Source organism: Gymnoscopelus braueri (genome assembly GCF_963280865.1).
Source record: "Gymnoscopelus braueri genome assembly, chromosome: 9".
NCBI lineage: Eukaryota > Metazoa > Chordata > Actinopteri > Myctophiformes > Myctophidae > Gymnoscopelus > Gymnoscopelus braueri.
In genome coordinates, this window is record NC_137610.1 from 6,413,707 (window position 1) to 6,427,021 (window position 13,315).

The 13,315-nt window shown below is 39.0% G+C and overlaps 1 protein-coding gene across 1 annotated transcript; it reads left to right on the plus strand.

The window, feature by feature from the left end:
- The first annotated feature begins 393 nt into the window (after positions 1-393).
- On the plus strand, positions 394-13,047 carry parp16 (poly (ADP-ribose) polymerase family, member 16). The gene is made up of 7 exons (XM_080436700.1): positions 394-515; positions 5,574-5,750; positions 6,211-6,348; positions 8,411-8,617; positions 9,238-9,409; positions 10,845-10,989; positions 12,823-13,047. The coding sequence occupies exons 2-7, from the start codon at positions 5,580-5,582 to the stop codon at positions 12,953-12,955; spliced, it is 966 nt and encodes a 321-aa protein (XP_080292826.1). The 5' UTR covers positions 394-515; positions 5,574-5,579; the 3' UTR covers positions 12,956-13,047.
- Positions 13,048-13,315: the final 268 nt, after the last annotated feature.

Genomic DNA, 13,315 nt, shown 5'->3' on the forward strand with positions numbered 1-13,315 from the left:
ATAATAAACATATATATTACTATATTTAGTTAGAATAAACAGATATATTACTATATTTAGTTAGAATAAACTGATATATTACTATATTTAGTTAGAATAAACATATATATTACTATATTTACTTATAATAAACAGATATATTATTATATTTAGTTAGAATAAACAGATATATTATTATATTTAGTTAGAATAAACAGATAATATTACTATATGTATTTACTCGTTAGAATAAAAGATGGACATAAATACCAAATTAAACCTATTTTAAACCAGGGGAATCATTTTAGAGGTGCACGGCACCGGAGGTTCCGGTGGTGTGTTCCGGCTGCTTGATGACGTAAAGCTATTTCCGCTCTGGACCGGATTAGGAACCTGAAGACAGTATCGATCCCACTGAGGCTAGATGTTGTTAAGTTAACATTGATATCTATATGAAGCTAATGCTAATGCTAACATGTTTATTATTATAACTCTATGGACATGACTGACGTCATCAACACCAACAAACACTGAAGGTAAACAACATGCTTTAATGTATTTATTAATTCATAAAGGTTTTGATTCCATGAATGAATGAAGAAGAATCATTAAATACTAAATAAACACTAACTAGCTCAGGATGCTAACTTCAGCTAGCTGCTAACTTATGCTAGCTGCTAACTTCAGCTAGCTGCTTTTGTTTGTTTGATTGAATACTTCATTAACAGTTTGCATAAGAAGCACATAAAGTACAGTTCAATACGAAATAAGCTAAAGGATTTAAACTCAAGAAAGCACTATGTCTTGTTTCCATTGAGGTCCTTTGTACTCAATTCATAGGAACATTTAAGATAGCATAGCATAGCAGCCTCGACTGTTTCTGTTGTAGCCATATGGTTCACATGACGCTCGTCTGTCACAAAGTGTCATGGCGGAACTTCTACCTGGCTTTAGTACTTTCTCCATTTACAGCCCGCACATCTACATAAACGTTCACATTTACAATATAAAGTGCTGATCTCGTGGCCATGGATGTTACAAGTTGAAACGGGTGGGTGTAAGTACCTGCATTTTCTGTAATGTTCAATAAAAAGCTTTTTAATCCGATTGGTGGCCATTTTCTTAGATTGTTTTCCCATGCTTTCAACTACGCGACCTTATCGGTTGGGAGGTGTATTGCACGCTGGTACATTATAACTCTATGAGAAAATGGCCATCGATCGGATTAAAATGATTTTTATTGAACAAAACAGAAGATGCGGGTACTTAGACCCACCCGTTTCAACTTGCAACATCCATGACCATGAGGTCAGCACTTTATATTTGACATGTGAACTTTTATGTAGATGTACGGGTTGTAAATGGAGAGAATACCAAAACCAGGAACACGTTCCGCCATGACAGTTTCAGGGTTAATTCTGTTGGTAAGTTTAGTTTCATAATTAAGTTGTAATCAGACTGACATCAGGGCGATTATATCATGACTAAACATTCAAGTTGACCATTAATCGTCACACAAATAATTGCGATTAACGATTTAATTGTGTTTTTGTTCATTGAGCATTTAAACATATGAATACAATTTAAATTTCTATACTTAAATATACAAATAAATTACTGACACATTTTATAATTTTATACTTTAAAAAATATATTTTTAATAGCAGAAATAGCAGATCTACAAGCTTGTAGATCAGCTATTTCTTGACGATTATTGCAAAAATAACTGCGATTATGTCATAATTGTGACTGGCCTGTGACCAGACATCATGACAATATATCATAATAAATAATACTATAATTATAATATTGTACAGGACGTTGTGGACGTGCTTCCCTAAACGGGACCGTACCTATGTTCCCCAGGTTCTATGTTCCCCGCAAATAAGGTTCTATGTTCCCCACTTACCAAAAAAGGTTCTATGTTCCCTGGGTTCTATGTTCCCCTTTTACCTAAAAAAAGGTTCTATGTTCCCCGTTTACCCCAAAAAAGGTTCTATGTTCTCCATTAACAAAAAAAAGGTTCTATGTTCCCCGCTCACCCAAAAATGCAGGAAACATACATTTTTAATTTCCAATTATTAATAACATCTCTGAACACACACAACTGAACATAATGGGGAGAAATTACTATTATCAGAAACTTGCCCGCCCCTTTCCCCTGGCGGCCATCTTGGTGATATAGAGCACCTTGTAGCAACTCATAATGTAATAACGGCGTAATAACAGTTCATAATATAATAAAATCATGAGCGATAGGCAGCGCAATAACGGGTTTTTGCATAATATAATAACGTAATAATTTGTTAAATTACGTTTTTTTTTTTATATAATTGTTTTTGGCTTTATCTGCCTTTTATTAGATAGTATACAGTAGTCTGAGAGGAAATGGGGAGAGAGAGATGGAAGTGAAACGCAGCAAAGTCCGTCGGGATCGGGAGTCGAACCCGCGACACGCTGTGCCCGGACCGCCACGCCAGCCGTCCGGGCCATAACTGGTCAAATTGTTGAGAAAAGCGTTACATCTTATAATCAGTATCAGTATCATGGTCAGTGTCATGGTCAACATCATGCTCAGTTTTATGGCAAGTGTCAGTATCATGTTGGTATCATGGTCAGTATCATGTCAGTACCATGTCAATATCATGTCAGTATCATGGTAGTATCATGGTAGTATCATGGTCAGTATCATGTTAGTATCATGGTCAGTATCATGGTCAGTATCATGTCAGTATCATGTCAATATCATGTCAATATCATGTCAGTATCATGTCAGTATCATGTCAGTATCATGGTAGTATCATGGTCAGTATCATGGTCAGTATCATGTCAGTATCATGCCAATATCATGACAGTATCAACCTTTTTAACATCATATAAACACCATAAAAGGCCTACACCAAAATGTAGGGAAAAAAAGAAAACCTTGTCAGACAAGAGGAAATGCCTGTCAAAAAGGCAAGGGGGTTGGGGGATATAGCCAATAAAAAAACATGCATCATTAACAACAACAACAACAAAAGCAAAACAACACCAGAACTACACTAAAATTGAAGAAATTCCTGTAAAAAATGGAAGATATGCCTATCAAATTTGGCAAAATCAAAAATGTACACGGTCTAGCCCATGTAAATGATACGGCTGACAGCTAGCCTGGTTCCAGACGAATCTGCCTTTGCAAAATTGCATCGCACTTTAGCCCTCGGCAGCAGTGTGTCGTGTGATATTGTCTGGCCACGCGAGGCTAGCTGACAGCCCTCCAGTATGAAGGCAGATCTCTGTGGCCCTGATTGTATTGCGGTTAAACATGAGGTTAAACATGAGGTATCATGTCAGTATCATGGTCATATGATATGACCATGTGATCATGGTCATATGGAAAGGCATGGCGAGAGAGTATGTTTTACCCCCTGTCTGTCCGTCCGTCCGTCCGTCTGTCCGTCCGTGTGTGTGTCCTGTCCGTGTGTTACCAGCTAATCTCCGGCACCATTGGCCCGCTCGCTGCGAAACTGTGCACACACACTCCCTCGATACCAATTCAGAACCTCTGCCCCAAATTTTTCACATGGGCCTGTTATAGCGCCACCAGGAGGCCGATTTGTGCAAAACCCATTTTTTGACATTACTCCTACAGATTTTATCCAAACGTCATGCAAATCGGTACACTGTATCTCTATAGTCATGTGATCAACCCGGATCTGTCCGATTTCCCATATTCCATCCTGATTGGCTAAGGTTGGCTTCCAAAGTTTGCAGGATTGGTCCGTTTTGAACAAAATGCCTCGAATCATGAACGCAGCTTGCAATTTCCATGAAATTTCACACGCACATTCCCACTAGGCCGAGGAAGAAATGCCACCCATTTCACATTGGCCTGTTATAGCGCCACCAGCAGGTCTAATTTAGCAAAACACATTTTTGGAACAAAATGCCACAAATCATAAATGCAGTGTCCGATTGCCGTGAAAGGCCTAGGAAGAAATGGCACCCTTTTCACATTGGCCTATTATACCGCCACCAGGAGGCCACAATAACGTACCTGACCTGGCGTAGACCTGTGCTCTGAGGAGCACTTTTTCTAGTAACTTTTTTTATATACTTTATAAATTAAGCACTTTGAAACTGAAGATGATGGCCAATGTTGATGATAGTAAAAATGATAATGATATCGTATCGATATCGTGAGCCCAATATCGTGTATTGTATCATATGTACCGTGAAATTAATGTATCGTGACACCCCTAAATAGATTTTGAGTCATGTCAAAGAAGTTTTCAAAACATGATATTTTGACACTTTAAAAACTGAAAAATTACAAATAACTAATGGGTATAAATACATGTATTTAAACCTTTTTAAATGTCTCACCATTTCCTGCATTTTTGGGTGAGCGGGGAACATAGAACCCTTTTTTGGTTGAGCGGGGAACATAGAACCCGGGGAACATAGAACCTTTTTTGGGGGGGGAGGGGAACATAGAACCTGGGGAACATAGGTACAGTCCCATATAAACTAGCCATCTCTGATGATGATTTTATTTGAATAGTTTATGAACAGTTTGCAGATTTTATTATAATAGTTTATTAACAGATTGTACAGAGTTAGGTGTGTGTGTGTGTGTGTGTGTGTGTGTGTGTGTGTGTGTGTGTGTGTGTGTGTGTGTGTGTGTGTGTGTGTGTGTGTGTGTGTGTGTGTGTGTGTGTGTGTGTGTGTGTGTGTGTGTGTTTAATTGGCCTACAGTTCTAGGTTAATGTTTAAAACAATGTTGTAATTCATTAAGCAGCAACATTACAATAAATAAAGAAAAACATCACATGGATGCAACTGGGACGTATCATCAGTGTTGTAGCCTGGGGTCATCGGGTGTTTCGGGTCTCGCAACATACACCCTCGCCCAGGTGACCCAGCCAGGGTTGATCAAGCCCCGACTTACGTCCCAGTAGCTACCCACGGTCAGTCCTATAGGGAAAGACAGGGCCACTCAGTCCGCTTCTCCGGAAGTACTCTGCCGGGACTCGGGGAGGCTCTGGCACATCAATCAATTGTCTAGTGGTCACCAGGTTATCATGGAGGATATCAGGGAGCTGGTGTCTTCATGTCGCAGTCTGTTAGTTGTCATTAACATCGTTAACAGTGATGTTAATTATCTCGTTAACAGGTGATCATGGAGGCGGTCAGAGATCTGGTGGTCTCATGTCTTCACAGAGACCCTGTAGTCGTTAACATCTTTAACAGTGGTTTATTATCTCGTTAACAGGTGATCATGGAGGCGGTCAGAGAGCTGATGGTCTGATGTCTTCACAGATACCCTGTAGTTATTAACATTGTTAACAGTGGTTAATTATCTCGTTAACAGGTGATCATGGAGGCGGTCAGAGAGCTGGTGGTCTGATGTCTTCACAGATACCCTGTACTTATTAACATTGTTAACAGTGGTTAATGATCTCGTTAACATCATTAACAGTGGTTAATTATCTCGTTAAAGGGTGATCATGGAGGCGGTCAGGGATCTGGTGATCTCATGTCTCATGTCTCCACAGAGACCCTGTAGTTGTTAACATCGTTAACAGTGATGTTAATGATCTCGTTAACAGGTGATCATGGAGGCGGTCAGGGATCTGGTGGTCTCATGTCTCCACAGAGACCCTGTTGCAGCAGATCTTCGTCTCAGCCTGTTCGTAGCAGCGGCTCAGAGCTATAAGAGAGACTCTGTCCTCAGACCGTTTCCTCCATCATACATCAGCACAGAAAACAAAGACTTTGAGGAGCTGGTAAGATAAATATACTCTATATTATTATTCACACATATACTGTATGTTATTATTCACAAATATACTGTATGTTATTATTCACAAATATACTGTATGTTATTATTCAATCTACCAATATGTGTTTCTCATCCATTGAAAACTCTGTGATACAAAGGAAACATTTATGAGGTGTTTTACTTAACATGTAAATATGTCTTGAAAGGTGCTGTTATGTCTTATTATGATTCATTTCTAATACTTCTCAAACGGCACTGAAGTACTATTTATTTATTATATACTTGAGCCAAACAAAGGCATTCATACATAAAGCAAACGCAATATCTCATGTTTACCAGAAAATACCTTCAATGCTGGTTCTGTTAGTTTAGTTTGACAGCAATAGAAACAGTCAGCAGAATGAGGCTCACTTTAGCTGTAAAAATATAATAATAATAATGATAATATGATGAATGTTCTACAGCTAACAGATGCTAGCTCTCTGCCTGGTGTGAGGGATCTGGTGAGACTGAGATCTGGAGAATCAAACCATCATTTATCTCTGGTCCACTGGGTTCTGTCTTCTAGAAGCTTTGCTGTCAAAACCCTGCAGAAAGAAGAGGTAGAGAGAACTATTGATTATTGTCTCATGGCATGGCGAGAGAGTATGTTTTGCACCTTGTCCGTCTGTCCGTCCGTCCATCTGTGAGCAGCTAATCTCGGGCACCGTTTGCTTGATCGCAGCGAAACTGTGCACACACACTCCCTGGATAACAATTCAGAGCCTATGGCCCACATTTTTCACATGGGCCTCCAGGAGGCAGACTTATATAAAACATATTTTTTTATATTACTCCTACAGATTTGATCCAAATTTCACGTAAATCAGTACACATGATCTCTATAGTCATGTGATCAAGATGGATCTGTTAGATTTTTCATATTCCATCCTGATTGGCTAAGATTGACATCTAAAGTATGCAGGACTGGCCCGTTTTGAATAAAATGTTGCAAATCCGATTTGCGGTGAAACTTTGCACGCACATTTGCACTACGTTGAGGAACAAATGCCACCTCTTCAACATTGCCCTATTATAGTGCCACCAGGAGGCCGATTTTTGCAAAACTATTTTTTAAAATATTTCTCCTACTAATGTTTATCACGGAAATCGCATGGGTACGCATGATCTCTTTAGTCAAGTGATCAAGACGGATCCGTCCGATCCGCCTGATTTTTCACGTTCCAGCCTGATTCACGAATTCCGAACTTTGCTGGCCCACACTAACCTAACTGACCTGGCGGAGACCTGTGCCTAGTTAGACATTATTCTATTGATTGTTTTTTTTGTCTGATTAAAACCCTATTTGATGATACTTTTGTTCAATGGTGTGAGCACAATGCACAAAGAATAGCAGCTCTACAAGCTCACAACACGTTGCTGTGATGTTGCACAAAGAATAGCAGCTCTACAAGCTCACAACACGTTGCTGTGCGACAATTACTTGATTACAATTTATTATTTTGTATTATCAATGAACCCATTTAAGACCGGGAACGGTCTTAATGGGTCTCTGTGTCATTTTTAGATTTCTTTGGCTATTCAAAAATAGCAGATCTACAAGCTCATAGCGCGGCGCTATGAGCTTGTAGATCTGCTATTTTTTTTAAAAATGTTGAAAATTTGTGCAAATCTTTTGAATATATATATATATATATATATATATATATATATATATATATATATGTGTATATATATATATATTTTAAGCGAACATTTATAACTCAAATCTTTGCTTCTGGGGGTCCCTGGAACAACAAATCTTTGCTTCTGGGGGTCCCTGGAACAACAGCTATTAAAAAATAGCAGATCTACAAACTCATAGCGCAGCGCTATGAGTTTGTAGATCTGCTATTTTTTTTTATGTTGAAAATGTGTGCAAATCAAAAAAAAAAAAAAAAAAAAGAATATATATATATATAGATCTACAAACTCATAGCGCAGCGCTATGAGTTTGTAGATCTGCTATTTTTTTTTATGTTGAAAATGTGTGCAAATCCAAAAAAAAAAAGAAAAAAAAGAATATATATATATATATATATATATATATATATATATATATATATATATATATACATATATATATATTATTTTTATTATGCGAACATTTATAACGCAAATCTTTGCTTCTGGGGGTCCCTGGAACAACATATTTTTGAGAACTCTTTTTCGCTCATGGGTGTATTCTATTTAATGAATTAATATCCTATGATATGAACTATATGTACTGTAATACACTACCATGTGTGAAACAAAATAAAATGAAATGAAATGAAAAGATGGGGGTCCGTGGCCAAATACATATCATTTTGGGGGTCCTTGACATGAAAACGTTTGAGAACCACTGATATAGTAACATAGGTTTTTTCCAAAAACTGTAAGGATTTAGTAGACATTTTGCAGAATCGGCCTCAGGCCTTAATGGGTTAAATAATAATAATGATAATATTAATGCTGGTTTGTGTTCAGTATGCTAAACTCTGCATCCTGACAGAGATGCTAAACTCTGCTTTGTGTTCAGTATGCTAAACTCTGCTTTGTGTTCAGTATGCTAAACTCTGCTTTGTGTTCAGTATGCTAAACTCTGCTTTGTGTTCAGTATGCTAAACTCTGCTTTGTGTTCAGTATGCTAAACTCTGCAGCCTGACGGAGAATGAAGGCATCTCTACGCCCGTACCAGACTTCCTGTTTGAGCTGGAATACAGCGACCAGCTCAACCTCCAGTTCCAGAAGACCAGAGGAGACCGAGACGTTTTCTACGCCTTCCATGGGAGTCGCCTGGAGAACTTTCACTCTATAGTTCACAACGGTCTGCACTGTCACCTTAATAAGGTTAATATACTATATATATATATACATATATATACAATACCATATATATATACCATATATATATATATATATATATATATATAACTGGAGAACTTCCACTCTATAGTTCACAAGGGTCTGCACTGTCACCTTAACAAGGTTAGTATACTATATACATATAAACTGCCCACAAAAAGTTGAGAAACTTTGGTCGATTATTTCTCCCCTTTTAATAATACCAATTGGTATTGTGTTTTATATCATATTTTTATCGTTGATTATGTTAATGGTTATGTTGCAGACATCTCTCTTTGGGGAGGTGTTTATGGTTATGTTTATGGTTATGTTGCAGACGTCTCTTTGGGGAGGTGTTTATGGTTATGTTTATGGTTATGTTTCAGACCTCTCTCTTTGGGGAGGTGTTTATGGTTATGGTTATGTTTATGGTTATGTTAATGGTTATGTTGCAGACGTCTTTCTTTGGGGAGGTGTTTATGGTTATGTTTATGGTTATGTTTCAGACCTCTCTCTTTGGGGAGGTGTTTATGGTTATGTTTATGGTTATGGTTATGTTAATGGTTATGTTGCAGACATCTCTCTTTGGGGAAGTGTTTATGGTTATGTTTATGGTTATGTTTCAGACCTCTCTCTTTGGGGAGGGGACCTACCTCACCAGTGACCTCAGCATGGCGGTCCTCTACAGTCCCCATGGTAACGGATGGAGGGAGAGTCTACTGGGCTCTCAGCTGAGCTGTGTGGCGCTCTGTGAGGTCATCGACCACCCAGAGGTCAAATGTCAGGTGAAGAGGAAAGGTAGGTTGTTGTGAGAGGTCAGAGGTCAAGGGTCAGGTGGTCTGCCGTTATCATGATGTTTTAAATCTTAAGACATTTACCTAGCTTTTAGCATCACTCCTTTTTTTTTCTATTTCTATTTTTGTTACATTTCCTTTTTCCCTTTGTGTTTTTAAAATGTTTTATTGTCCTATTTCCTATCCTTTTTCCTTTCATTAATGTTAATGAAATGTTATATAATGTTTCATTAATGAGAGAGAGAACATACGCTGAGGTAACCGGAACCATCGCTCCAAAACACACTCGCCCCCATTGTTTACTGAGCTGAGGTGTAGGAGTACCTGGTGGCGACCGTTCCCAGGTCGCCGGTCACTTTTCGCTGAGGTTACCGGAACGCTCCGTAAGATGTTATAACAGTTTATATCCAGGCCATATAGCGACACATTGTTGACCGTGGTGTGTTGTTACTATTATTATTATTGTTTGGCATCGGGAAGGAGAGTCTGACATCATTCTTCCTAATTTTTCAAAGGTAGGCCTCGTTAGTTATAGGCTGCTGTAGCCTACGGATTAAACAAGTGTTCTGTGACAGTGTTAATAAACACATGTTTACTAAATAAAGTCTCATTTTTATTATCATTAGGGCTTTGATGCTAATTCTAAACATGAAGGCTGCCGTTGTGGTGCTTAAAGGAAAGGGCGCTTTGCGATCTCCTCTAAACTGCGCAGCGAAAGAAAAAAAGAAATCGATCGATACATCGATAAATGCCCCCAACACGTCCAGACGCAAAACATGAGTCGTTTCCCATCCCTAGTTTGTAATGTGGGCTAGCATGGGAGCGTCTCTGAGGAATCTGGTGGGGTGTCGTCATGGCCTTGGTTGGCTGAAGAGCCATGAGTTTCTTTTGGCACATCTTCTTTACAGGTTTAATTGAGAACGCTTCTTCGCTTCTTTTTGAACCCCCAGGTTTTCATAGTGAGCTTGGATCTGATCTAGACCATGAATGCGAGGGAAGTTTGTCAACCCTCAATTTGGCAATTGTAGTGAAAAAAACTGTTAAAACAGTTTAGCCACAATCAGTTTGTCAGTAATGAGCGAGCCTCTTGAAATAATGCAGAGGTTTGTAGATCTAGTTTGAAGCTGGTTGTTGCAGCCTAGTTGTTTTAGAGCCTTCCAGAGTTTATCTGAGGACGTTTAAGTTTTCCTCAATATTTTCATTTAAATAATTCCTTTTGGCATTTTTATCTCATGCTGTTTACTATGTTACGTAGTTTTTTGCTCTTTACAAATGGATGCTTATTACTGTGTTTCTTGTATGCAGAGTAGCTTTTGTTTCTGAGTTGTTACCACTGAACACACTAATGCTGGCTGCCTGCCTGTTGTACATCTATCAGACTGTAATAAATAATACTGATAATAATAATAATAATAATAATTATATATTATATATTACAGACTGTGAGCTGGTGGACCGTCAGCGCTCCAGAGCCAAGAACAGTGAGGGAGGAGAGGTTCCTCAGAAATACTTCATCGTCACCAACAACCTTCTGCTGAGAGTCAAATACCTGCTGGTCTATTCCCAGAGGAGACACATGTCCAGGTCATAATAATAATAATTAAAGCTGAAAGTAGCGATAAGCGGGGCCAAGGCATGAAAGGCAAAAAGCAATATGCAACAATAACACAATAAGACGGAGAAACAGAATAGATTGAACTTGAGACAAAGCAGCCCATGTAATTAACAAATGAGCATTCGCAACAGCTGAGCAGAGTGCTGAGGGATTGTGGCTAGCAATCCAGGGTTAAGAACCTTACTCATAGACACCTCAACCCATGGCCATAGACAGGAATCGAACCCTCAACCTTCGGACTCACAGGCTGTCACAGTAGTGATTGAGCATGATGGTGTCTGTTGAAGATCATAGACTCTTGCCTTCTGCCATGAACCGAGCCCCTGTTTCACTAACACTAAGATCAGTTGTTCACAAACCATTTACCAATAGAGAAATGTGATGTCTCCTCTGTACCAAAACTAGTGAAAGTAGCCGATCTACAAGCTCACAAAGCGTTGCTATCTGAAAAGTTGTGAGATTGTAGGTCGGCTATTTTCACAGTGAAGTATGTCATACATTGAAAAAACATACTCTCAAATAAGCATTTCATGTCATCTTTAACAATTGCACATGCATTAATTGATACAATCATGTTGTGTGCAATGCAATTTAAATGAAGTCTGCATGAGGTGAGGCTTGAACCAGCGACCTTGTGATTACTAGGCTGATGCTGTAGCGAGAAGCCATTGGACAAACAGACCTGAAGTTGTGAAAAAGGAGCTGACACAGTTTCACGCAAATTGCTCAGAAATCCTGGGTTTAAGTGTTTTTCAAACTGCTCAATATGGCGGAATATCTAAGGGCGGAGCTTACTGGTCAAAGTGATAGATGTGTTCCTTATGAGTCAAGGCACATGTGTAAGCAAGTTTCATGGCTGTCGGCCAAACGAGGCATGACTTATGCCTGTTTAAAGTTTGCATTTTCAAAAAATTGCTGTAGTGCCCCCCTTTGGCCAATTGAAGTAAGATTGGTTTCAGTGATATTTGGAATGACCCTCTACATAACTGCAAAGTTTCAAAGAAATGTGAGTCTGCATGTATGTGTTAGGGGCAGATGAATAATTGTCATAAAACTGCAATATTCATTGGCTCATAAAAGCTTACATTTATTTTCATGTTTTGTCGGCATAGGTCCAAAGTACATGTGTAGAAAGTTTCGTGCAGATTGCAAAAAAATCCCAGGAGGAGTTTGATTTTAACTGCTTTTCATATAATTCAAAATGGTGGGAGATCTAAAGGTCAAAAGTCAGACCATGAAAGTTCATGTCTGTAGGTCAATCAGGGCATTAGTTCAAAGTTGGCATTATTCAATTGATTGCTATAGCGCCACCCTTTGGCCAATGGTTGTGAGTTTCGTCCCTTGGCCGTTTGGCATAGTCCTCTACCATATTGCCGATTTTCGTAAAAAGTTGTCGCACGGTTAGGCCGTGACAGAAGAATAGCGAAAGTGTACAGATGCAATAAGGGTCCACGGCCCTTTGGCCTTGGCCCCTTAATTATTATTATAATATGGTCTATTCCCAGAGGAGACACTTGTCCAGGTAATAATAATAAGGTGTAATGATTTTAATAATAATTATCATTTTGGAGGTTGAATGAAATGTAGGTTTTTCTAAATGTAGAAGAAAAAGTGGAAATAGCTGATCTACAAGCTTACAACACGTTACATCATGTAGATTGTAAATCGGCTATGTTTAAACTTTTTGGGGCTCTAAATTGGACTTAATTGGCTAATAATCACAAATGGATTCAGTTCATAGTACTAACTAACACGTGTGTGTGTGTGTGTGTGTGTGTGTGTGTGTGTGTGTGTGTGTGTAGACATTCCAGCAGGACCTCCTGGGTGGTCCGCCATCATTTTGCCATCATGATGAGTCTCTACATCCTTCTGCTCATGTGCATCGGTGCCTTTAACTCCACCTCCTTCTGGAGCTTCTGGAACAAACTGTTCTAAACTCCTCCCCCTTATCTGTGCTAAACTCCTCCCCCTTCTGGAACAAACTGTTCTAAACTCCTCCCCCTTCTGTTCTAAACTCCTCCCCCTTCTCTGTTCTATACTCCTCCCCCTTCTGCTCATTCTGGAACAAGCTGTTTTAAACCCCTCCCCCTTCTGGAGCTTCTGGAACAAACAGTTTGTCTGAATCTCCACACACTATATATATGATGTATATATAGTATATGATATATATATATATATACATTATAACACATTCTCCTCTCAGACGTCAAACGGTAGACACCATTCTGTCTCTATCAGGACGTAACTCCAACGGCGCTGAGTCGGCTGAAGCTGACTTTGCACCGTTCGGCACGG

What these genes read in the sequence shown, in the direction of transcription:
- parp16 (XM_080436700.1), top strand. Translation starts at nt 5,580, where the DNA reads ATGGAGGCGGTCAGGGATCTGGTGGTCTCATGTCTCCACAGAGACCCT. An exon ending in ACAAAGACTTTGAGGAGCTG is followed by an intron (nt 5,751 to 6,210) that starts GTAAGATAAATA and finishes AATGTTCTACAG; the next exon opens with CTAACAGATGCTAGCTCTCT. An exon ending in ATGTCAGGTGAAGAGGAAAG is followed by an intron (nt 9,410 to 10,844) that starts GTAGGTTGTTGT and finishes TATATATTACAG; the next exon opens with ACTGTGAGCTGGTGGACCGT.